General features: G+C 42.1%; 1 protein-coding gene across 2 annotated transcripts in view; it reads left to right on the forward strand.

Moving 5' to 3' along the window:
• KIF3C (kinesin family member 3C) overlaps positions 1-25,123 on the forward strand; it is a 63,947-nt gene that overhangs the window by 32,365 nt on the left and 6,459 nt on the right. For both annotated transcript variants that reach the window (XM_027850462.1, XM_027850461.1), the window contains exons 2-5: positions 1,927-2,028; positions 4,085-4,207; positions 6,236-6,354; positions 6,992-7,108. In XM_027850462.1, coding sequence (XP_027706263.1) covers positions 1,927-2,028; positions 4,085-4,207; positions 6,236-6,354; positions 6,992-7,108 — 461 coding nt within the window. The remainder of the gene's footprint in view (positions 1-1,926; positions 2,029-4,084; positions 4,208-6,235; positions 6,355-6,991; positions 7,109-25,123) is intronic.

Below are 25,123 nucleotides of genomic sequence, written 5' to 3' on the forward strand. Positions count from 1 at the left end.
GAGAGAGAGAGAGAGAGAGAGAGAGAGAGAGAGAGAGAGAGAGAGAGGGTGAGAATGAATCGAGGGAGAAGAGAAGAGGGCCTAGAACAGAACCTTGGAAACACCCACAGTTAAGGAGCGTGATATGGATAATGAGCCAGCAAGGGAGACTGACGAAGAGTGATGATAACAGGTAGGAAGCAAATCAGGAAAAGGAGGATTATGAAAACCCAGAGAAAAGAGGGTGTCTAGGAAGACAAAGTGGTCAGTAGTACCAAACATAGCAGAGAGGTTGAGAAAGATTAGTATTCAGAAAAGACCATCAAATTTAGCCATTAAGAGATCATTGCTAACTATGAAGAGTATAGTTTCAGTTGAGTGATTAGGTCAAAAGCCAGAAGGAGGGTTGAGCTATGAATGAGAGGAAAGGAAAGTGGAGGTGGCAATTATAACTTTTTTTAAATAATATTTTATTTTTTCCTATTACATGTAAAAATAAATTTTGGCATTCATTTTTTATAAAATTTTAAGTTCTGAATTTCCTCCCTTCCCTCCTTCCCTCCTCCCTTCCTAAGACAATAAGCAATTTGATATAGGTTATCAACCATGTGAAATATATTTCCATATTGTTGTTTGTCCTTTTTTCTCAAAGAGGACCATGACATCAGGAAGGTGATACCATGACTTGCAAGTGAATTGGATTTAAGTGAGGGAGGGCTGTGCAAAGTCACCAGCCTCACTCTCTCCTCCGGAGCCATCTGTGGCCAGTGGCCAGATATAGATCAGGAGGACTGGAGATGGCCCCGGATGCAGTGGGAGGCCTCAGCCTTTCTGACCTAACTTCTTTCCCAGGTCTTAGTTCATGAGTTCAAATGCAACCTCAGACACTTACTAGTTGTGTGACCATGGGCAAGTCACTTAACCCTGTTTGCCTTAGTTTCCTCATCTGTAAAGTGAGCTGGAGAAGGAAATCCAAATCACTTCAGTGTCTTTGCCAAGAAAACCTCAGAAGGGGTCACCAAGAGTTGGACACGACCAAAATGATCGAATAACACAGAGTGTTGTTAGAAAGTGGGACAATCAGGAGAGGCCTCCTGCTCGGGATGGCACTTGAGCTCATCACTGGTCTTTGGTCTTATTACTTCCTTTCTCTGTGTCTCAGTGTCCTTAGATGAATTAAGTCCTCTTCTAACTCTGAATCTATGACCTGTAATCACGTGACCCTAGGGTATTTGCCCTTCACCTCAGCTCTTCTCTCTCCTCCCACATTATACACTGGAAGATAAAAGCTCTTCACTCTTTCCTAAGCCAAGAAGTCCCTTTCTGCCACTTCCAATCATTAAGCAAACTGGTTAGGAGCTAGATAATGATACTAATAGCTGAATTTATAGAGTGCTCTAAGGTTTGCAAAGTGCATTACATTCATCAGTTCCTTTGAGTCAGATAGGAAGCCAAGAGGCCCCAGTGCTGGTCTCCTAATGGAGATTGTTATTTTCCCTAACTCCAGCTAGTACCATCAGCTTCAGAACAAAACGTTGTTGACAGCACTCCCTCCTTTTTCTTCTCATTCTACCTCCATCCATCTGCCCTCTATAGTAGAGGTACACTAGCCAGGTACCCTATTTTTCCTGTACAATGGGAGGTGCACAGGCCAGGTGCCCTGCTCTCCCCCAGGGGTCTCCTCTCAGCCTTACTCAGGGAACAAGGGGAACTTTTGGGTGAAGCAGAAGAGTCCAGGAAGAGATGAGGGAGGAGACAGATGTTGGATCCCACTGAGAACCCAGTGGCTCAAGGCCTAGGACGGGATTTGGTATCAATGTTGCAGGGGCCATGCAGTAGAGGAAACAAGAAACCATCAACACATTGCCAAGATCTTTTGGATTCTTACCCACTTCCTTCTCTCTCTCTCTTTCTCTTTCTCTCTCTCTCTCTCTTCCTCCCTCCTAGGCAATGGAGAGCAAGCTGCTGATTGGAGGCCGAAATATAATGGATCATACCAATGAGCAACAGAAAATGTTGGAGCTTAAAAGGCAAGAGATTGCTGAGCAGGTAAGATGCTATCCTTCTGGGCCGATGGGCTGTGGCTGGAAGGTTTGGAGTGAGAGAATCTGGGTTCAAGTGATCAGACAACTAGGTGGTGTAGTGGGTAGAGCGCTGGTAGGGGAGATGTGAATTCAAATTCAGCCACAAACCCTTCCTAGTTTTGTGACCCTTGGGCAAGTCACTTAACATTTGTCTCCATAGCTGTAAAATGGGGTCCTAGAGTTGTTGTGAGGATCAAATGAGATAATACTTGTAAAGAGCTTACCATAGTGCCTGGTAAGTAGGTGCTTAATAAATACTTGTTTCCTTCCTTCCTTCCTTCAAATCCCACTTCTGTTTCCTGTGCTACCTTAGTTCCTCATCTGTAAAATGAGGAAATTGGATTAGACAGCCTCTAAGGCCCTTTCCAACTCTAAATCTAAGATCCCAGGACATTAAATCAGGCTTCGCTGTGGAGAGTAAAATTATCTCCAATGAAACCCTGCAAACACCTAGAACCCCACCCCCTTTGCTCTCTCCCTTGGCTGGAGGGAATGATGGTGATGAGAGCATAAGAAATGTCATGCAGAGCCAGCCTGAGTCCTTCCAGTCCAACAGTCTGTCTCTGACAGCAGTGGATTGTGGGAAGGCAGGGTAATTGCTTTCCATGACGTCAAATTTAGAAGGTCAAGAACAATCCAGACTAGATGACCCATCCCTAAATCATAAAAGTTGAAATATATTTAGTTAACTAGTTAATCTTGTCCTTAGGGTAGGAGAAATGACACTGAGATCATGCCTGTAATTTTCCCAGAGTACTCTCCATTCCTGCAGATCCATGTGGAGGCTGGGACTGGAATCTCAGCAGAGAGATGCGAAGAAGGGCTCAGTAACTGTGATAACAAATGACCTCGTCACAGTAGGGGAAGCTGAGGAGGGGAAAGGTCACATCTGGGGTTAGGATGAATGGGAACATCAGGTCTATGAGGAATTGCAGAGGATAGGAAGTAGCTGGGGGATAGATACTGTCTCCTGAGCTCAGGACCCTGCTCTTTTTCTTTCATTCGTGCATTCTTTTAACAAGAATTTGTTAAACACCTGCTGTATTCTAGGTGGGAGACAAAGTGACATAGTGGATACAGAGCTGGCCCCTAAATCAGAAAACCCTAAGTTCAAATCCCAGTTCTGACACATCCTGGCTGTCACTTCACCACCAAGTGCCCCAGGAAACTCACCAAGACTATATGTAAGTTGCAGAGCAGGTACAGATCTTCATTGGTAAAGGGAGTTTTCTTATTAGAAGTGCCCTAGACCAATGAAATCACAGTTCCAACTTATTTTTAAAATGTACTTAGCACTGGGCTGGGTCCTAGGGATACGTGAATGAAAGCATAATAGTCATTGTCCTCAAGGAGCTTGGAGGAGTAGGAAGAACAAGATGTGCATAGATAATTAAGTACAATGTAATGTCAGTAGGGAAGGACATCAGAAAGTGGGGGAATCAGAAGAGGCGTCTTGTACGAGGAGACATGTGAGCTTATTGTTGCTTATGAGGCTGTATGTCAGCCAATCCATCAGAAAACATCCATTAAGTGAAATAATATCCATTCTCAAGGAGTTGATTTCCTTTGAAACAGGAAATCTAGCTGGCTGCTGTGGTAGGAGCAAAAGCTGAGCTCCTCCTCCCCTGCAAGTTTTCCTGAAAAGGTATTGAGCCCATCTTCACATCTTTGGTGGATTCAGACTGTTAACATCACTTCCTGGTCGCCTGAGTACAAAACATCCATGGGGGTCCTCCGATGCTTAGCAGACATACACATCAGAGGAAGGGGAGCTCCCTCAGCTGAATTAACTTGAGATGTCCTCAAAGCCCATCCTTATTGAACATCCTTTTCTTGCTAAGTAAATATCCTTTTGTTAACTGTGGATTGATATGTGAGCATCTTCTTTTGTTCCATTATCTAATCTACGCTACCAGGGGACCAGCTTGAGTCAAGCCCAGAACAACTCCTTAGATACCCACCCTCCTCCTCCTCTTCATGTACTGATAGTGCTAAATATCTTCTTCGCTGTTTTGTCCTAGAAACGCAAAGAGCGCGAAATGCAACAGGAGATGTTGTTGAGGGATGAAGAGACCATGGAGCTCCGGGGAACCTATACCTCTCTGCAGCAGGAGGTTGAAGTCAAAACAAAAAAACTCAAGAAGGTGAGAGTCCCGAAGTGGATTGGTAAAGGGGCTAGGGCGTCGTCGTCGTGGTGCAGTAGGTAGAGTGCTAGGCCTGGATGTCAGAAAGACCTGAGTTTAAATCCAGCTTCAGACACTTACTAGTTAGCTGTGTGACCCTGGGCAAGTCATTTAACCCTGTTTGCCTCAGTTTCCTCATCTGTAAAATGAGCTGGAGAAGGAAATGGCAAACCTTCTCCAATGTCTTTGCCAAGAAAACTCCAAATGGGGTCACAAAGAGCCTAACACTTAACTGAAAACAACTGAACAACAACAAAGAGATTCTGAGAGGTAGAGGAAAGGAGGGAGTGCTTCCCTCGCATGAGGGACAGCCTGTATCAGGGGTCCTTTGACTGAATCCAAATCCAAATCCCCTAGGAATTTCTGTGAAGTTTGGATTCAGTCAAAGGGCAGTACTTGAGGACCTAGAGGGTCACAGATTCCCCACCCTGGCCTATACAAAGGTAGTTTGACTGTCTAAAGGCCTCCCCTCCACAGTTTGTGTGAGTGCATATATGTAGTTTTTTTTTTTTTATCCCCTACACTTCTAATTAAGTTATTGGGGTCCAGGAGAGTGAAGTATACTATACTCTATATAAGTAGGCAATGCTCCTCTGAGCCAGCCAAGAGATTGGAAAGCTTTTTCACTCCTAGTCTCCGGCCGGGACTATTCTCAAAGTCTTATTGTTGTTCAGTGGTGTCTGACTCTTTGTGACCCTGTGAACCATAGCATACCAATACTGTCCAAGTCTTAGATAAAGACAAATTCTTTTATTTACAGGGTCATTCCCAAGTAATTACTTGAGTGTTGTCTAACTACACCTAGAGTAAGGGAGGGAGCCTTAAAGAGAGACAGCAGACCCAGGGTGGGGCTGGGGGTGGAGTGGGTTCCAGAAACTGGAAAAGGGAGAATGAGAGACTCTCTCCAATGATGGGAAGTTCACTCACATCAGCAAGATTAGCAGGTGTTCTAACAGAGCCTGTGAATGGGTGCAGACCTTCTGTTAGGGCCTGGCCAGGATGTGAGGCTAGAGTCCAGCCATTGGGCAGATGAGCCTCCTGGGAGTTCCCAGGGCTGTAACAATCTGACTGAGTCCTGAAGAAAGGTCTGCCACTGTGGTATTTACCACGAACACACTTTCCTCAGCATCTGGACATATTCTCTGACTGCTCGCCATTCTGTTGCTGATGAGAAAGGGGGAAACATGGTTAAAATACCTATTTACTACCAGGAGCCACCCTCTCTCTACTTCCTCCCAATGGGTTAAAGTGGGAAGAGTACCAGCTCTAAAGTCAGAGGCCCTAGCTTCAAACCCTACCTCTGTGTGACACTGGACTAGCGACTTACACTTCCTGCAAATGAGAGGGTTGGATTTCATGACTTTTGAGGTCTCTTCCACCTCTAAACCTATGATCTTATGGTTTTTCTTTCTGGACTTCCTTTGATGCACGAGACAGGGCCACATGCCCGTAACCCCGCTGTCCTTGGAAAGCCTGGTGGGGTAATGATACCAGTTAGCTTCAAAATATCCCTATAGGCTCCTCTTTCTCTCCCTCTGATCATAGCCATGGGAGAATGGGGTGGTAGTGGCATCTTTGGTGGGAAGGAGGGATGGCAGTAGGCCCATAGGCAGTTTATTTGAGTTTGATTTGCAATAAGAAAGGGTCAGGCCCAGGTGCTCATCCTTCCTTCCCTTTCAAGGAAAGAAGTGGTTCCCTGGGCCCCAAGTAAATTCTTCCTGGGACCAGTAAGAGTTAGAGGCTGTTGCTGCCACCCCATCCAATACTGGGGAGGGCTGACTCTGAATACATGGTCTAGGGGCAGCAAGGTGGGGCAGTGGGTAGAACACTGGCCCTGGAGTCAGGAGGATCTGAGTTCAAATCCAGCCTCAGATCAAACACTTGACACTTACTAGCCGTGTGACCCTGGGCAAGTCACTTAACCCCATTGCCTAGCAAAAAACAAAACAAAAACAAAAACAAAAAATACATGGTCTATCTCTTGTCCAGCTCTATGCTAAGCTGCAGGCAGTGAAGGCAGAAATCCAGGACCAGCATGATGAGTACATCCGTGTGCGGCAAGACCTGGAGGAAGCACAGAATGAACAGACCCGGGAGCTCAAGCTCAAGTGAGAGGCATCTTTCTCCTTCCTACCTTGTCATTTCTGCCCACTTAGAAACTCTCTAGCCCCTCTCTCATTCCCTGTTCCTTTGCATTCAGGCTTTTTGTTACCGGGCTCCCTTGCCAGGATTTCCACATTGCAGCACTCACCATTCCCACGTGTAGCAGTGGATTGAGAGAACTCATCAAATTAAGCAGGGGTTCTTCTGATCACCTCTGCTCCACTCAAGTCTCATCTTCCCTAAGACTAAGGCTGGAGAGTCAGGGCTTGGTGTGTCATGGGAGTAGAATGGTGTGTTCCCTAAGGACAGGATAGACATCAGATAAGCCTAAAGCTGGAAAGTCAGGACTTTGAGGATTTCTCCCTCCTATTTATCAAAAATCCTACTATGCACTAGTAGGTGCATACTAGGTGCTTTCCAGTTTCAACTGCTAGACCTTGTTCTTTAACTCCAGAGATGTTGAATTCTGCTGTTTTGTCTGGTTTTTACCAATGCCTACTTTCCTTCTGTTTTCCCCCACTAAACTCCACATTTTGGCTTTTGGTTTTATGTGTCTATTATGTATTCTCCAATCCATCCTTTATTACCTATACCATGCTCACTTTTTCTCTTGTCCCTCCTGCCTCCTATTCCCATTTCCAGATATCTAATCATTGAAAACTTCATCCCTCCTGAGGAGAAGAATAAGATCATGAATCGTCTTTACCTGGACTGTGAGGAGGAGCAATGGAAGTTCCAGCCACTGGTGCCAGCTGGAGTGTAAGTATGCACTTACCCAGGGAGCAGAGGCGGGGCTCTGGAGGCCCATCTACCAGACAGGGTCAAGAGGTCGGTGGTCATGATGGAAGACTGAAAGGAGAGATGGAGCTGTCTGTGGCCCGAATTCTGAGTAGAAGGTGGATTTTCTTCAAGTTCTGATGTAGAGAATCTCTAGGAGGAGAGTAGATATCTGAAAGGGAAGTGTTGGTGGGCAATATGATATAGTAGATAGGGCTCTGGAAGACTTGGGTTCAAATCCTGCCTCAGACACTCAGTAGCTTTGTGAAGTTGAGTGAGTCGCTTAACCTTCCTGTGCCTCTCTTTCCTCAAATGGAAAATGAAGGGGTCTGACAGCCTCTAAGTATTTTTTCTTCTGGCTCTTACATCTATGATCCTATGAGTTCCAAAAAGATGAGATGGCTTAGAAAACCGAAAGTACTGTTGGGGAAGAAGGGAGGTGAGGAGGTGAAAATCCCAGGCCTTCTGGTAGGTCCTTTCTTTGATACAGCTTAGAGGAGAGATTTGACCATCATACCTCTCTTCATCCTTCAGGTATGGACTCTGTGTTACTGTGAGTTGGGTATAGAGCTCCCTCTGCTGGTACTTATGTAGGATACACCTCCCTGTTTGTGCTAGACAGACCACACCCAGTCCTGTTATAATGCCAAGGAATTGCTAATTCACTTTCAAAATTCTGCTTAAAGAGGTCCAAAGGCCATAGCTCTGCTTCTGTCCCAGAAAGAACCAGGTCTAAGGGCAGGCAATGTAGGCGGTCACATAAAGTGGAACATGCAGAGGACATAATGAAGGACACATTTTTAAAAATTATATTGCTATCTTTTGTTTTTATATTGCCTTCATTTTTCAACATATCCTTCACCCACCTCCAACCAGAAAGCGATCCCTCATGATAAAGAGTAAAAAAGAGATTTTTAAAAAATCTGTTCAGCAAAAAATATTTAAAGGAAAAACAACATTATCAATTGAATGTTCCGTACCCAACCTCTTACCTCCCTCTGGGACGCTTTTAAATATTACTTAAAATCTTATGGTTATACCTGGAAGGAACATTAGAGGCCTTCTAGTCCAACCCCTTCATTTTATAGATGAGGAAATTGAGGTCCAAAGATGACCAGCAACTTGCCCAAAGTCACACGGGTATGTCTGGGATTGGATTCCATGTCTCTGAACACCAAATCCCATGTTTTTTTCCTCTAGACCATGCTTTTTTGTGATGCTAGTTCTTCAGTATTTCAAGCAACCCTGTTTTCATTAGTGTGAGTATGTCTTCCACTGACAGATCACAGTACCTTTCTGCCTTAGTTCATTTTACAAACTCACGTATTTTTAATGCCAGAAAATGCCATTGGCAGCAGCGTGTAGGATGAGTCTATGGTGTGAATTCACACGTGATATGGTTAAAACTCAAAACCTCCAATGGGCTCCAAGGGATGGGGTGGTGGCGAGGAAAATCTTCAAAGCTCATCCAAGGTGCACAAATGCTTTGTCATCCCTTTGCTAGGGAGGCGCAACCACCAATGAGGTGCTGAGGAAATGAAACTGAATTTGGAGTCAGAGAACGTGGGTTTGACTCCCAGCTTAGCTGGATGACTTTGGGCAAATCATTTAACCTCTCTGGTCCTCTGTGGCTCATATGTTTGGTGGGAGGGGAAAGGAGAGCTTTATATCTTTGATCATCTCCAGATCTGACATCAGAATCCCTGCACCTGGAATAGGAAGAGAGTGAGAGGCATTGTGGCCTTCTCAGGTGAAACTCAGGGAGCTCCTTTTTCCATGATTTAGGTTGAGAATAGTCACACCTTTCATTGTAATCTGAGGTGGTGATTGATCAGAGTTAAAGAGGCTGCCACAAAGAGTCTTCATTTGTTTTTGTAAATTCAGTTTCCAAGGGAGTTAATTCCCTGAAAATTAGGTCTGCTGCCACCAGGTGGTGGTAGGATGCCTTGCTCACATGAGCTACAAGAGGTGGCTGTTTTTCTTGGGATGCATATGGTAGTTCAGAATCATCAATAAACAGTTGAGGAGACCCTAGACGTCATCTGGTTCCCAGATTTATAACCAGCTTTATTAACTATAAGATTATTAATTTTAAAAAAGCTCGACTGAAAAACTAAACTCATATTAAAACAGGTAGGACTTTTAGAACAGTTTTTGGAAAAAGGAAAGGTTTCCTAAGATATAATTGGGTATCTTTACATATAATCTCTTAAATGTTACCATTCCTAGTACTTTTTCTCTTTTATTCATAGGACCATAGGTTTAGAGTGGGAAAGTACTTCAGAAAGCATCTAGTCCAACTTTCTTATTGTATTATTGATGAAAGTGAGGCTGAGAGATGTTAAGTTACTTGCTTAGGTGGGATTCAAACCCAGAGCTTCCAGTTCCAAATTCAGTAGTCCTTGCTCTGCACCATACTGCTACCTGCCTTTTATTCTTACCTCAAGTAAGATAATGTATCTGAAGAACTTTGCAAACCTCAAAGCACTACATAAATGAGTTGTTGTTATTATTATTATTGCTATTTTTGTTATCCTTAGCTTTAAAAAGATATTTAATGGTAATGGAAAGAGTCCTGGAAGAGGTGTCAGGAGACTTGTGTCTCCTTGGTTCTACCACTAACAAAGGTCACACAGACCTTGAGACAATAATTTCATTTCTCTGGACCTCAGTTTGCTCAACTGAAAAAGAGACAGTTGAACTAGATGACCTATAAAGTTCCTTCCAATTGTGCATTCTGTGATTCTACTTAACTTTCCAAAAGTGTCTGAAAGAAAAGTGTTAGTCAGCTCCGACTTTGTTTGGGTTCAATAGCTTGGAGAATCTCGGAGGAAGGAAACTCCAAGATCCTTTAGTCTAGCCCATACCTGAATTGGAATCCCCTTTATGACTTCTCTAACTAATGATTATCCAGCCACTGCCCAGGACCTCTGGGGGATAGGAAGGGAAAGCACTTCCTAAGGTGCCCCTTCCATTTATGAATAGTTTTAATTATATCAGACTGCCTCTCTGTAACTTCCAAGATAGAACCACTCCTGGTTCTATCTATCGTCTGGGGTCAACAGAATAAATCTGATGCCTCTTGTCTGTGTTTTCGCATACTTGAAGATATCTAGTGTATTCTTCCTAAGTTGTCTCTTTTCCAGGCTAAACATTCCCATTTTCTTCAACTACTTCTCATACCATAAGGTCCTCTTGCCATTCTGGTCACCTTTCTCTGCACATGCTCCTCCAGCTTATCAACATTCTTCCTAAAATCCTTAGAACTGAACCTAGAACTAAATACAAAATTCCAGATGGGGTCAGACCAGGACAGAGTAGAGTAGGAATATCACTTCCTGAGACCTTGCTTCTTGAATTCAAGTATGGGGCTTTACATTTATGCCTACTAAATTTATTCAATACCCATTTTCTTATATGCATGCCATGATATATGATAGGTACTGAGAATACAAAGATAAAAATGAAGTTAGTTCTTGTCCTCAAGAAGCTTATAGTCTACCAGGATACAGACACACATGTATATATGTGTGTATATATATATATAATACATATATATATATACACACACACACACAATATGCATATACGTGTATATATATATATATATGTAGATGTAGATAAGCAAATGCTAAGTGTATACAAAAATAATACAAAGCAATTTCAAGGAGAGCCTGTTAGTGACTAGTAGGAATCCTGATATAGGAGACAGCACCAGAGCTAGGTCTTGAAGAAGCTTAGGGATCCCAGAAGATCATTGTGAAGAGGGATTTTGTTCCAGGCCTGGGAGCGCAGAGATAGGAAATTGAATATAATGTATATAGTATTTTATTTTTTTCCAATTACATGCACAGACAATTCTCAACATTCATTTTTTATAAGATTTTTGGGCTCCAAATTTTTCTCTCTTCTACCCTCCCTCCTCAACACTGCAAGCAATCTGATATGTTATACATGTGCAATCATGTAAAACACATTTCCATGTTAGTCATGTTGTGCAAGAAGAAACAGAACAAAAGGAAAAACCATGAAAAAAAACACACAGAAAGTGAAAATAGTATGCTTTGATCTGCATTTGGACTCCATCGTTCTTTCTCTGGATGTGGATAGCATTTTCTGTCGTGAGTCTTTTAGAATTGTCTTGAATCAGGAAATTGAATATCGTGTATAGGGAACAGCTAGGAGGCTAGATTAACTGGAATAGAGAGTGTGTTAAAGGGAATAATGTGTAGTAGGATCAGAAAGGTAAGTAGGAAGGAGCTAGATAGTGGATAAATTTCATGGAACACTAACAATGATGGATTTTATCTTAGATGTAATAGAGAGTCCATGAAGATTTTTGATTAGGGGAGTGAAGTGGTCAGATCTGTGTTTTTGAAATATCAGTTTGTGGAGGAAGGACTAGAGAAAGGATAAACAGGAAGCAGGGAATCTAGTCTAGTTGCAGTAGTCCAGTGGAGAAGGAATAAGGGCTTGACCTAGAGCAGAGGCTATGTGAATGGAGAGAAGAGGAAGGATGCAAGAGATGATTCAGAGGTAGATTCTAAATTTGGCAGCTGATTAGATATGGATGTAGAAGAAGGAGAAGGAGGAGGAGGAAGGCATTATTTGAAGGTTAGGAACCTGGTTGACTGGAAGCATGGTGGTACCATTAACGTAAAGAGGGAAGTTTGGAGGAGAATTGGATATGGAGGAAAAATTAATGGATTCTGTTTTGTATGTGTTGAGTGTGAGATGTTTATGGGACATCAAAGTGGAGATGCCCAGCAGACAGTTGGTAATGCAGGACTAAAGTTCAGGAAAAAATATTAGAACTGCATGTAGAGTTGGGAGTCATTTGCAAGGAGATGATAATTAAACCCCATGGGAACTAATGAGATCACCAAGGAAGAGAAGAAGGCTCAAGATTGAGACATTGGGTGATGGCCACGTTTTATGGGCAAGAAAAGGATGAGATTGGAGACCCTTGATAAATGCTTGTTTATTGATAGATTGATCATCTAAGAAGACAGAGAAGAATCAGTCAAATAATCAGGAGGAGAAGCAAGAGAGAGAAGCTCCACAGAAGCCAAAGGAGAGAGCATTCAAAGGGATGGAGTGGTTGACAGTGTCAGGAGAGAATTAGGGGCTGTTGGTATAGAATTTTCCATACAAATTCAGGCACCAAATTACTTGGTTTTGCATAATTGTTCTTTCTTACCTAGCTTTTAATCACTGAATAGGTGTTGCCTCAGACAAACTGAGACCTGGGAAAGACCTTAGCTTAAAAGGGCGAAGATCTCCCACTGCATCCTGGGCCATTGCCAATTGTCCTGATTTATGTCTTGCTACTAGATTCCAATGACTCTGGAGGAGAGAGTGAGGTTAATGACTCTGCACAGCTCTGCCTCACTTCAATCCAATTCACTTGCAAGTCAAGACATCACCGTCCTGATGTCATTGGTCCTCTTTGAGAACGAAGGATGAACAACAACAATCTTTGTTACAAGGGAGGATTCGATGCTGATGTGAATATGGAGGGTGGAAGGAGGGGACAAATCCAGAAATGATCACGATGTAAAAACAAAACTATGGATTGTTGGAAGGAATTTAGTGGAGGGGGAGGAAAAGGCTGCCGAGAAGTCAGATAGAATGAGGACTGAGAAAAGGTCATTGGAGTTGGCAGTTAAAAGCCTGCCGGTTACCTTGGAGAAAGCAGTTTCAGCAAAGGCTGAGGTCAGAAGTCAGATTGCTAGGGGTTGAGAAATGAGTGGAGGTAAGGAACTATAATCTGGGAGAAAGGGAAAACACCCTTTCTAGGAGTTTGGCTGTGAAAAAGAAAAGAGCTAGAGGACAATAGATTAGACACAACCAGTCCTTCTCATGTGTTGAGACCTTTGGGGATGCTGACTGTCTCTCATGTGTAGGATGCTATCTTCCATAGCCTGCTTTGAAGAGTTAATTTGCCAGAGATTTCAGCTATGCTTAAGTAGTATCACCTTTTCTCCAGATGTGCAGCATATTCCTGCTGCGAGCCAGAAACCCCTAGGTATCTCCCTGACCAATCCTTAGAGGCCTCTCTACCTTACATTACCTCCATTGTTTGTTTGGGGTTTTTCCATATCTTAAAGATATGAGCTTCCAGCATCTGACTTAAATTAGAGGCTATGCTAACATTTACTTTCCAATTCATGTTACATTTCTTGCTCTCAGTTTCCTTCTCTGTAAAATAAAAGAGGCTGTATTTTCTGCAAGGCCCCTTCCAACTTGACATTATTGTGAATTACATGCCACCTTAAGGAGGAAAGTATTAGTCTTTCCTACTATTTTTTCATTACTTAAGTAATTCACATTTACAACATTTACAAACATTTACTGCTTCACTGATCTCTGTTAGCAACGCCCCCCCAGCAAGGGCTGATTTGAGTTCTTGGCCCTAGAAAAATTCTATCCTCCAACAGCTATTTTACTAATTTTGGAATCTGTCCCCTTCAATAACCTTGCATTATATTTGGTGTGTCCTTAGGCATACCTGGTTTAGTGTGGTTACAGATTAATGTTTAATAATATGTCTATGAACAGAAACTATTCAAGATAAAAGTGTTGGGGAAAAGATTTCAAAATAAATAGAATGAATCAATAGGGGAAAGAATATTTCTCTTTATTACATTTGACTTTAAGGCAATTAAAAAAGTATTTGTGAAGTACCTACTGTATGCAAGGCATTGGGGATAGAATGACTAAAATGAAATAGTCCCTGCTCTTAATGAGTTTAAATTTTACTGGAGGAATTCAACATGTACTCAAATAATTAAATGCTCAGTCAATAAGTATTTATTAACTGTCTGTCATGTTCCAGACACCATGCTGGGCACAGAGATTAAAATTAAACAGTTTTGGCTTTGAAGGACATCGCATTACATATGCTTTTTTGGGGGGTGGGGCGGGGCATGTGCTTTCATTGGTGTAAGAAGTTCTGAAGAAAAAGTACCACTGCAAAGACAGATTTGTCACTTATAGGCTTGACATTTTTCCTGGGCCCTGAGAGTAAAGTGATTTGCCCAGGATCATAGAGACAATATGTGTCAGAGAAGGGATGGGGAACCTGAGGCCTTGAGGCCACATGTGGCCCTCTAGGTCCTCAAGTGCCATCCTTTGACTGAATCCAAGCAAAGTTTGAAGACCTAGAGGGCCACATGTGGCCTTGAGACCACAGGTTGCCCACCCCTGTGTCAGAGGTGGGCCTTGAACCCAGCTCTTGGGGCCTATAAGGCCTGCTCTCTATTCCCTATACTACATTGTCTCTCTATATACAGTAAATGCAAGGTAATTTGATAGGGAAAGCATAAGCAAATTCAAGAAGGAAGGAATAGTAAGAAATTGGGACTCAGGAAGGGTCCAATTTTGTGTCAAAAACCTATGGAGAAAAAAAAGTCACCTTAAAAAAGGGAATATTGAGAAACAGTTGACTTTAACAAGGCTTACTAATAAATCCAAGCAAAATAACTATGTAGTGGGAAAAGCTGTGAACTAAGAGTCAGAAGACTTGATTTCTAACTAGCTGGATGATTGTGGAAAATTCATGTTACATTTCTTGCCTTCAGTTTCCTTCTCTGTAAAATAAAAGAGTTAGGCTATATTTTCTGCAAGGCCCTTTCCAACTTGACATTATTGTGAATACATGCCATGTTAAGGAGGAAAGTATTAGTCTTTCCTACTATTTTTTTCATTACTTAAGTAATTCACAAATATTTAATGAAGTTGGCTAGACCAGATAAAAAGCAGGGGCCCTTTTGGCTTCTAAAATACATCAGGTATCTATGATTCCATCCATGTTGGCTCTCCTTTAATTCCCATGCAGATTACAATTATCCCCTGTAGCAGTGGAAGTTTTAACCAGTTGTTAGTTAATGAGTTGCTGTCCTTGAAAAAATTCATCTCCCAGTGATGGCCACATACTGACTTAGAAAATCACACGTTTACATATTTATTTTTTATTAATACATTAACACATTAAAATCAGGTGGGAGCTCCATTTTAATCTGGTTTGGGCCACATCCTGATGATGAGTCTTCCTGAACTTGGGCTGGTGGTGAGATGTCAGACTCATGATCTGGCCCTGATATGACCTGCTACAGTTTGTTCTTTGCTGACGTAATTTTGGGTAACAATCTATAGCTGACACATATATAGCAAAGGGCTTTCCATAGAATCAGAGATCTAGAAGTGGAAGGGACCCTCAAAGGCTACCTAGTCTGTGTTTCATTTTACAGCTAAAGAAATTGAGGCCCAAAGAAAGTATGTGATTTGCCCAAGGTCACAAAGGTAATCATCTTCGGAGGCTAAATTTAAGCCCAGGGCTTTTTGGTGCTCTTTTGGGTATAGTACATAAATTATCCCTTTTGTGCCTGATGACATCCCTATTAGGTAGTTGATTATAAAATCAACTGTCCCCATTTTACAGATGAAGAAACTGATACTCAGAGAGAATGGCAGTTCAAAAAAGCTACCTGAGGTAGAAGTTGACAACTAGTAAGTACAGGAGAAAAGATCTAAAACCCAGGTCTTCCTCATTCCTAGTCTAGCAGTCTAACCACTAAACAATTTTTCTGTCCACAGAAGGGCTTCAAGCTGCAGAATTATTGCATGTTGCTAGTGCAGATGTTGGAGATTTCAGTTTGTATTGGGCTGCCGTATTATGCCAACAAGAACAGTTCAGGTCATTTAAGGTTGAAAAAAAAAAAAGATAGCATTTGGAAATATGTACCTCTTGTTTAAATAGGGTTTTCTCGGTTAGGAAATGGTTTCATATGCACTTGGATCTCAAAATAACCCTGTGAGGTAGCTAGTGCAAGTATTATTATTCCCATTTTATAGATGAGACAACTGAGTCTGAGAGAGATTTAGCAGTTTGCTGGAGATCATAAAAGTAGCAGGGAGTCCGGGTGCAGATCCCGTTCTGTTTATTCCAAGTTTTATCTCTTTGTGCCCTTGTATCACACTACCTTTTCATACATATTAAGAGCTTTATGTTCCTCTTAATAGAATAATAGTATTATTACTAATATATAACATATTGTATATTATATAATATATTTATATAATATATAATTATATAATAATATAGGATCGTGGAATATTACATGTAAATAAAGTTTGCATTGAGAGGCAACAAAACTCTTTTGTAACCTCATGGTCAATGATATCATTATATGATCAAATGTAAAGGACACGTTCCTCCTTTCTCTCACAGGAAAATATAAAAATGGCATGGGATAATTTTCTTTTTTTGGAGGTTTGAGGGAATTTGGGTGTTCTGGAAGGGATGAGGCTCAGAGACTTGCCCATAGTCACACACAGCTAGTTAAGTGTCTGAGGCAGGACTTGAGCCCAGGTCTTCCTAATCTCAAGCCCAGCACTTTATATTCACTACCTCTTGCTGCCTCTTACAACTAGTTTGTTTTTTTTTGTTTTGTTCTGTTTTGAGTTTTTGGGAGGCAATTGAGGTTAAGTGACTTGCCATGGGTTACACAGCTAGTAATTGTCTGAGACCAGATTTGAACTCAGGCCCTCCTGACTCCAAAGCCAGTGCTGCATCACCGTGCCACCTAGCTGCGCCCTCACAACTGGGTTTTGGGGTTTTTTTTGGTATTTTTTTAGTGAGGCAATCGGGGTTAAATGAATTGCCCAAGGTCACACAGCTAGTACATGTCAAGTGTTTGGTCTGAGGCCAGATTTGAACTCAGGTCCTCCTGACTTCAGGGCCAGTGCTCTATCCACTGTGCCACCTAGCTGCCCCCACAACTTGTTTTTAAAGAACTTTATATGTGTTATATCATTTGATCCCCACAACAGACCTATGATGGAGGTGCTATTATTATCATCTCCATTTTGCAAATGAGGAAACCAAAGCCAGCAGAAGTTGATCTGTCCAGTACTGTTTGTTTTCTAGTACGTCAGCTTCCTAGAATTGCCATCCTACCTTCTGCCCCGTCCCATCTTTTAGCTGTATTTCTCACACACAGTAAACCGATATGTGCTGCCAGCAGATGCTTTTCCAGGTACCTCTGCTTATTGTTATTCAGTCATGTCTGGTTTTCTTGGCAGAGATACTGGAGCAGTTTGCCATTTCCTTCTCCAGCTCATTTGACAGATGAGGAAACTGAGGCCAACAGGGTGAAGTGACTGGCCCAGGGTCACACAGCTAGTGGTTGAGGCCAGTTTTGAACTCAGGAAGATGAGTCTTCCTGATTTGGGGCCTAACGCTCTATGCACTATGGCGCCCCCTAGCTGTCTTTGCATTAGCTCCTTTTCTTCAAAGTGTCCACTCCAACTTCATGTTAGGCGCTTACCATTGCACCACAATGATCTTATTATATTATTATTGTATGCTCAAGAATTCCATTTAAAACCATCTCCAGCCATGACTTGATGTAATATAAAGAGTCCTGGCCTTCTGAAAGAGTCAGATGGGCTGGGTTCGAATCTCTGCTCTTCTTTTTTGTGTGACTTTGGGCACACATTAATCTCCTTAGATCACAGTTTTCTCATTTGTAAAATAGGGGGTGGAATAAACTAGATCAGTTTCAAAAAAAAAGAAAAGAAAAAGAAAAAAGAGAGAGAGAAGAGCCACTTAACATATAAAAGGATGCCTGTGGACCACATATTGACTCAGAGAACCATACAGTTTATGTATTTCCCTTTTATTGTTGTTATTATTAATACAGCAACACATTAACATCTGCTAGGAGCTACCTTTTAATCAGCTACCTTTTAATCTGGCCTGGGCTGTATCTGGGAGGTTGTGGGCCACATGCAGCCCCAGGCTGTGTGTGTGACACCTTTCTCTGAACTAGGTGACTTCCAAGGTCCCTTCCCACTCCATAGTCCTAGAAGTATTTTAATTCATGTGACATTTTATTTGGACAATTTCTCTTGATGGACTTGCCTTTAAAATCATGGTAATATGATATCTTCTAGCTGTTACACATCTGGCAGTTTTTCTAACACTATACGACATCAGCTGCACACATGGCCCCTAGCCTTTGCACTACCGCTGCCTGCTCTGGGTTTTTGCAGATTTCCTCACATGGACCCATCTCTACCGCAATTACTTCCACCCTCCAAAATGACTTCTGAGCAAACCGCCGTGGAGATGTTAAAGAGATTGTACCCCTTGTCGCTGAAAAATGCAGTACAGATGGTTTCATTATAGAGGCAAAAGTACATGGCCACTGAAGATCCTTCTATCCCTATCCCCTGGAATAGCCACAGGGAAGGAAACAAGCATTTATCAAGTAGCTACTGGGTGCCAGGCACTATGCTAAGCACTTTACCAATATCTCATTTGATCCCCACAACTGTGGGAGGGTTATATAAAATTATCCCCATTTTACAGTGGAGGTAACTGAGGCAGACAGAGGTTAAGTGACTTGCCCAGGATCACGTCACTAGTAAATGTCTGTAGCCAGATTTGAACTCAAGTCTTCCCTACTCTTGATCCAGACACGGCACCACCCAAGTTCCTTGCCATCCTGAATCCCAAAGCTCTTCATACCTGAGGACTGTCCCTAGACATCTTCATAGATCAATGTGAAACAAAAGGGAACTAGAAGAGAAACATTTATAAGATCTTGGTGTGAGGAAGCAAGAAAATGAGATGGAGAAGGGCAAAGAATCAGAATGTTTAGCCTGGAGTCAAGGCAACGTAACATGGAATCTTGAGGTACAACAGGGAACACACTATAACAAGGGACAGTTTTAATATTACTTTTTTTTTAAATAAATGCACATTTTTAATGTCATAAATTCAGTCCTCCATGGCACAGGTGTTTATTTTGTGAGAAGTCAAGTTGCATATGTTACAGTGAATTTGGTATTTCATTCAGCAAACCTAGGATCATAGAGCTGATTAAGGAGCTGTCATGTGCAAAGCACTGCATGTGGTCTGGGGAGACAAAGATGAAAAACAACATTCCCTGCTTTTGATGAGCTTATGATTCCACAGACATGTTCTCAAATAAATATTATACAAGGCAGTGTGACAGGGCCAAACAACAAAGTGACTGAAAAAGATGTGAGAAGGAAGAGGTCACTTCCAGTCATGGTTGGGGTGAATTAGGGAAAGTATATGACCATGGAGGATGCTCTTGAAGGAAGAAAAAACTTTTAACAGAGATGAGGAGAGAGTGTGTTCTGTGCATGATAATGACCTGTGTAAAAAACACAGAAGTGAAAGAACATAGGGTAAGATGGAAGAACAGCTATAAGTTCAATTTGGATGGAACTAAGAATGTGAAATAATAAAGGCAAATTGGATCTGGATTGTGCAGGGCTTTAAATACCAGGATAAGGAATTTGTATTTTATTTGGAGAGGAATAGGGAGCCGCTGAAGATTTGGGGGTAAAGGGGTGAATACTCAAAGCCTGTGTGTAGTTTTCAAACCTTGCCTGAAGTATGCAAATGTCTTGTCCTGCCGCTGGATTAGACATTTGGATAGATGGAATAAATTGAGTAATGGTGCTTGGTACCTAGAAGATCCTTAATGAATGCTAGAAGTAACAAATATGAGCAAAGGCAAACCAGGAAGAAGTCTGAATTTGCGGTGCTGGGTGCAAGTGAAGGACTGGAGGAAAACCATTTAAAACCATCTCTAGCCATGATTTGATATAATGGAAAGAGTGCTGGTCCTCTGAAGGAGTCAGTGGAGCTGGGTTCAAATCTCTACTCTTCCTCCTTTTGTGACTTTGGGCAAGTCACTTAGCCTTTGTAGGTCAGTTTTCTTATCTGTAAAATAGGGGGTGGGATAAACTTATCAGTTTCAAATAGAGATTAGGCCACTACATAGGGCCCCATCCCTGCGGGCCACATATTGACTTAGAAAATGACATATATTTATATATTTTTTTTTTTTAATTAACACATTAAAATCAGATAGGAACCCCATTTTAATCTGGTTCTGGGTCACACTCCAGAGTATTGTGGGCCACATGCAGCCCCAGGCCTTGTGTTTGACATCTCTGAATTAGGAGAAAAATGACACAGTGCTGAGAGCTGAATGGCAGCTTGGATGGTAAACATCCAGAGACAGGTGAAGGGGAAGAGGTAGCAATGGTGAGATATTGCCTGTAATGGGACAGCCTTCAGCCATGGAGATGGAGCATAAGAGATGAATTTAAGTGTTAATAAAGATTACAGGATCGTAGATATAGAGCTAGAAAGTACCTTAGATGCCTGTTCCAACCCTCTTCTTTTACAAGTAAGGAAACTGAGACTGTAGGTAAAGTGACTTGGGCTGATCACAGAACTTCTAAGGGTGAGAAACAGAATTTGCACATAGGTCTTCCTGACTCCAACTCCACCACTCTAACCGTTATACCACACAGCTGTCAAGATATGGTCATTTGGGCCCTTGGGATTCCCTGCAGATGTGGATATAGCCAGAGCAATCTAGCCTCTATAGGGAGGATGACCTCAGTTCTGGGCAATCAGCCATAAGTCATACTTCTTGCTTAAAGAAAGACCGAGGACAACAGAACCCAGGTAGAAGAGATCAGCCGGCACAAAGGTTTTGTGTACTCTTTGCAAGGCAGACTTCTCTGAACTCTCCCAGAATATCCATGGCACCTTTCATTGGCTCATTCTGCCAGCAGACACTTGACCTGCAGCACTGCTTACCGGATCGGATGATGTCATGAGACAGAAAAAACATAACACATTCCCTGCCCCCTACCCCACCCTCTGCTGCCAAGAGCCTTGTGTCAATTTGCATGTCCTGTAGTTGACATTCACACAACCATCCTGCCTGGCAGCTCTTAGGGTCTCTCTGTATTATCCTTAATTGTCTCAAAATTGCCTTGAACCTTATAAAGGATGGGTCGACTGCCGGGTCCTAACCCTTGGGGTCTCCCTAACCCATCAAAGACCACACTGATCCTTTGTCCCCCTTTTCTATAATCTTTAGTTTAACCCAGTATGTTATACCAGCCAGCTGCTAATTATGATTCATTTTCTAAGGAGAACTTCAACCGTCAGACGTTTTTATCATTACCACCTGTGTTATGTACAATGATAACAAACTTGGCATTTGTATTGTATTTTTTTTTAACTAGTGGGGCTTGGAGTCAGGAAGACCCGAGTTTGAATTCTTCCTCAGACATTCTGACACTAGCTTTGTGACCCTGGGCAAGTCACCCTCATTTTCCTTGTCTGTAGCCTGGAGATAATAATAGTGACTATCCTACAAGGCTGTTAGGAGGATCAAATGAGATGCCATATGTGAAGTGCTTTGCAAAACCCTAAAAAAAAAACCCTCTATAAGTGTGTTGCTATTGTTGTTGAGTTGTTTCAGTCATGTCCAACTCTTCATGACCCGATTTGGGGTTTTCTTGGCAAAGATACCAGAGTGATTTGCCATTTCCTTCTCTAGCTCATTTAACAGAGGAAAAAACAGAGGCAAACAGGGTTAAGTAACTTGCCCAGGGTTACACAGCTGATAAGTGTCTGAGGTCAAATTTGAATTCAAGTCTTCCTCACCCCAAGGCCAACATGCTATCCACTGCCCCATATTAATATGAGCTACTATTATCTTATTCTTTTCAGAACATTATCATACTTTTTGTTATATTCTCTCTTCAGAAAAGTCCTATGGGGTGTGTAGGGCAGATATCATAATCCCCATTCTTCAGATGAGGAAATAGAGGCTCAGAGAGGTCATAATTTAACATGAAGTCACACAACTAGTTAGTGCACCAGATGACTTATCAGGCTCCAACTTGGGCTATAGGTCTTATTACTGATGTTCAATGGTTTTTCTTCTTCACCATAAATAAAACATAAATAGTACTTATGTATTACTTAATAGTTTATTAAACACTTTCACACACATTGTCTCATTTGATTCTCACAACAGCTCTGTGTGGGTACATGACAAGGGTAGAATTTTCCCATTTTACATAGGAGAAAACTGAGGAGCACAAAAGATAAAGGGCTTGCTCAAGACTATATGACTAGTAAGTCATAGAATCAGGAACTGAATCCAGGTCCTCTGACTTGAAGACCACCATGACTCTACCACACAACATTCAGGAAATTAATAAGTTTTTCCTCAACAAATATTTATCAAGCACCTCATATATAAGGCATTATACAATTTACAGAGTGTACAAAGTTTAAAAATGGCATAGACCCTTCCCTTGAGGAGTTTCCATTCTAGTGAGAAGTGTGAAATGTACAAAGATAAATGTAGTGCCTGAGGTATCCGCCCTACTCATAGGATGGGTCCCCCAAAGAAGGCCACCTCAGATTCAATGTACTCTGTGGATCTATGTATCCACTAAAACCATGGCTCATTAGCCCCCATTGATGTGTTTATCTTTAATCATCAACCAGAGAGCACAATTAGTTCAAAGCAAAGGCATTTAATGAAAGGGTATAGTAGAAGAATATAAATAAAATGTTTTCCTCATAAAGCTCAGGTATCTTCTTCCATAAATACACAAACCAGCAGTAGGAAGGACGGACATACAGAACACGCAAGTAGAGAGGTATACACATAGGAAGTACTTGGCTAGAAATGTGGGTGGACACACAGACACACACACACACACACACACACACACACACACACACACAGAGGGCATATGTTTGGCCAGGATGTACACTTAGAGAGATGGACATAGAGGGAACACAAGTGGCCAGGGCACACATGTATGGAGGAACAAACCATGCCTCCCAGTCTTGGGGCCTTTGATGTCTTCTAGTAATATCCTCATGCTACTCCTGCTGGACTTGTTCCCTGATGGTCAGTCTCTGCTGGAGGTGCTGGCTCCTGCCTACTAGTCATGTGATATCAGGGCTTCTCTCTGCTTCTGGCTTCTGTTTTCTGGCTTCAGCTGAAAATCCTTAACTATAATGCTATCTCTTCTTCATGAGACAAGTGAGTTCTGCCATGCTTTTAGTTACAAGCTAGAAGCATTTTATATAGTCATTTCAGAAAAGCTGCTGCCTTCACTTCAGCCATACAGCCAGCAACTACCCTAGAAAAAAGCCTTTCTCGGCATTTTTCCCTTAGGAGTTGTTTATCTGCTCTCTTTCAGATTCTTGGCTAGAAGACCTCTGTGTCCTCAGCAGGACATTTCCCCCTCACACACCAAGTCCCTTAATTGGTGGTTTTTTGGGGTTTTTTTGTTTTGGTTATTGTTTTTAGCTCCAAATCCTTTTCCCTCTTGCATGTAGGTTAGAGAAAGATTGAACCCAGTGAGCAGGTCTTTTGTCTCTCCTGCCAGTTACATTCTGAAGCCTTCATATGTAGATATAATCAGTCAAAGTCTGAGAGCTCTCTCTCTCTCTCATAAATATGATACCAGGTAGGAAGTGCTGGGGGCAAAGGAAGAGATCCAGACAAAGTGCTCTAAGAAAATTTGAGGCAGGAGAAAGCTTTCAAATGGGAGTGGGGTGGAGTGCACAAAAGAGGTAGCACCAGAATTGAGACTGTTTTATGTTTTCACCTGACTCCTTCTTTCTGGTTTTTTCCCTTTTTCTTCCCCATTTTTCTGCCCTTTTTTCTTCTGCTTCTTCCTGTTACTTTCCCTTCTTCTGCCTTTGTCTTTCAATCCCTTTCTCTCCTCCAATATTCCCCCTTTCTAAGGCAGCATTGAAAATTTACTCCCCTCCTGCAAAGGAAACAGATGCATGCTCTCTCCACCCCTTAAGGGATTGTTTGTTATTCTTTGTCTTTCCATCCAATTTTCCTCAGAATGAATGCACATAGCAATTGTTTCTGTTTTGGCTAGAAACCCTGAGGGTCTTCCCCTCCTAGATGGATTTTCTTTTTTTTTTTGACTAGGTAAAGAGGCCTTTCTCTGCTTCATTTCTCATTAAGCCTTAATCACTAAATGGGCGTTGCCTCAGTCAAACTGGGACCTGTTAGAGACCTTAGTTTAAAAAGGTCGAGGTCCTCCACTGCATCCCGAGCCATCTCCAGTTGTCCCAATCTATATCTGGCCACTGGATCGAGATGGCTCCAGAGGAGAAAGTGAGGCTGATGACTTTGCGCAGCCTTACCTCACTTAAATCCAATTCACTTGCATGTCATGGCATCACCTCCCTGATCATGGTCTTCTTCAAGAATGAAGGACAAACAACAACATTTCTCTAGTAAAGTAGAATGGTAAGTAGAAATTTGGGCTTGAAGTCAGAAAGATCTGAATTCAAATTCTCTCCCAAATACTCCCTAACCTGTTTGGCTAAAAGCAAGTCATTTAACCTCTCTGAATTTCCAGTTCCTCTCTAGGACTCAAATCAAAGTTATCAATGGGCTGTCATATGCACTGGTAGAGAGCACTCCAACACCAGACACTTCCTACACTGATGAAATCAAAGGAAGAGCCCCCACATGCTTGAGTACTAGCACAGTGCTTCCAGGGAGTAGGCGTTTAATAATTGCTTGTTGGATTAAAGCAGGATTTAGAGAGATCTTTTAATTCCTGTTTCATTCCTTTCACTTCAAGTGGAAGTGCCCTTTAACTTCAAGATGGCACCAACTGCATTTTTTCCCTTCTGTGCCAGCCAAAGAAGCAAAAATACTTTCCCCAGTTGCTTCCGCTATTCACTCTTCCTGTCACTGCCCCAAATCCTTCAGAGGGAGAAGCCAAAGTCATCCATTACCCAAGTCCGTATTCCATGACCTAGCTCAGTCAATGCCAAGGGATCAGTGGGAATCGCCCTATTGGTGGAGACCAGAGCTCCTAGCACATGATTGGCTGGTTGGTACTTGCATAACTTTCCATTACTTTCCCACTGCAGAAATAGAAGCATTGTTGATGCCTTCCAGGGCTGCCTATTCAGTTACTTAAGGACTGCATAGCCAGTGGGTGAATAATCCAGGCCCTTTGCTTCTGGGTCTTCTTCCAGATGTCAACCTTTTGACTATTTCATTGCTAACTGGTATCATCTTTTAAAGGTAAACAAAGGTCATAGGATACAGGGCAATGCCAGACTTTAGAGTCACTATCGCA

This window comes from Vombatus ursinus, unplaced genomic scaffold, assembly GCF_900497805.2.
Source record: "Vombatus ursinus unplaced genomic scaffold, bare-nosed wombat genome assembly UNPS02009062.1, whole genome shotgun sequence".
NCBI lineage: Eukaryota > Metazoa > Chordata > Mammalia > Diprotodontia > Vombatidae > Vombatus > Vombatus ursinus.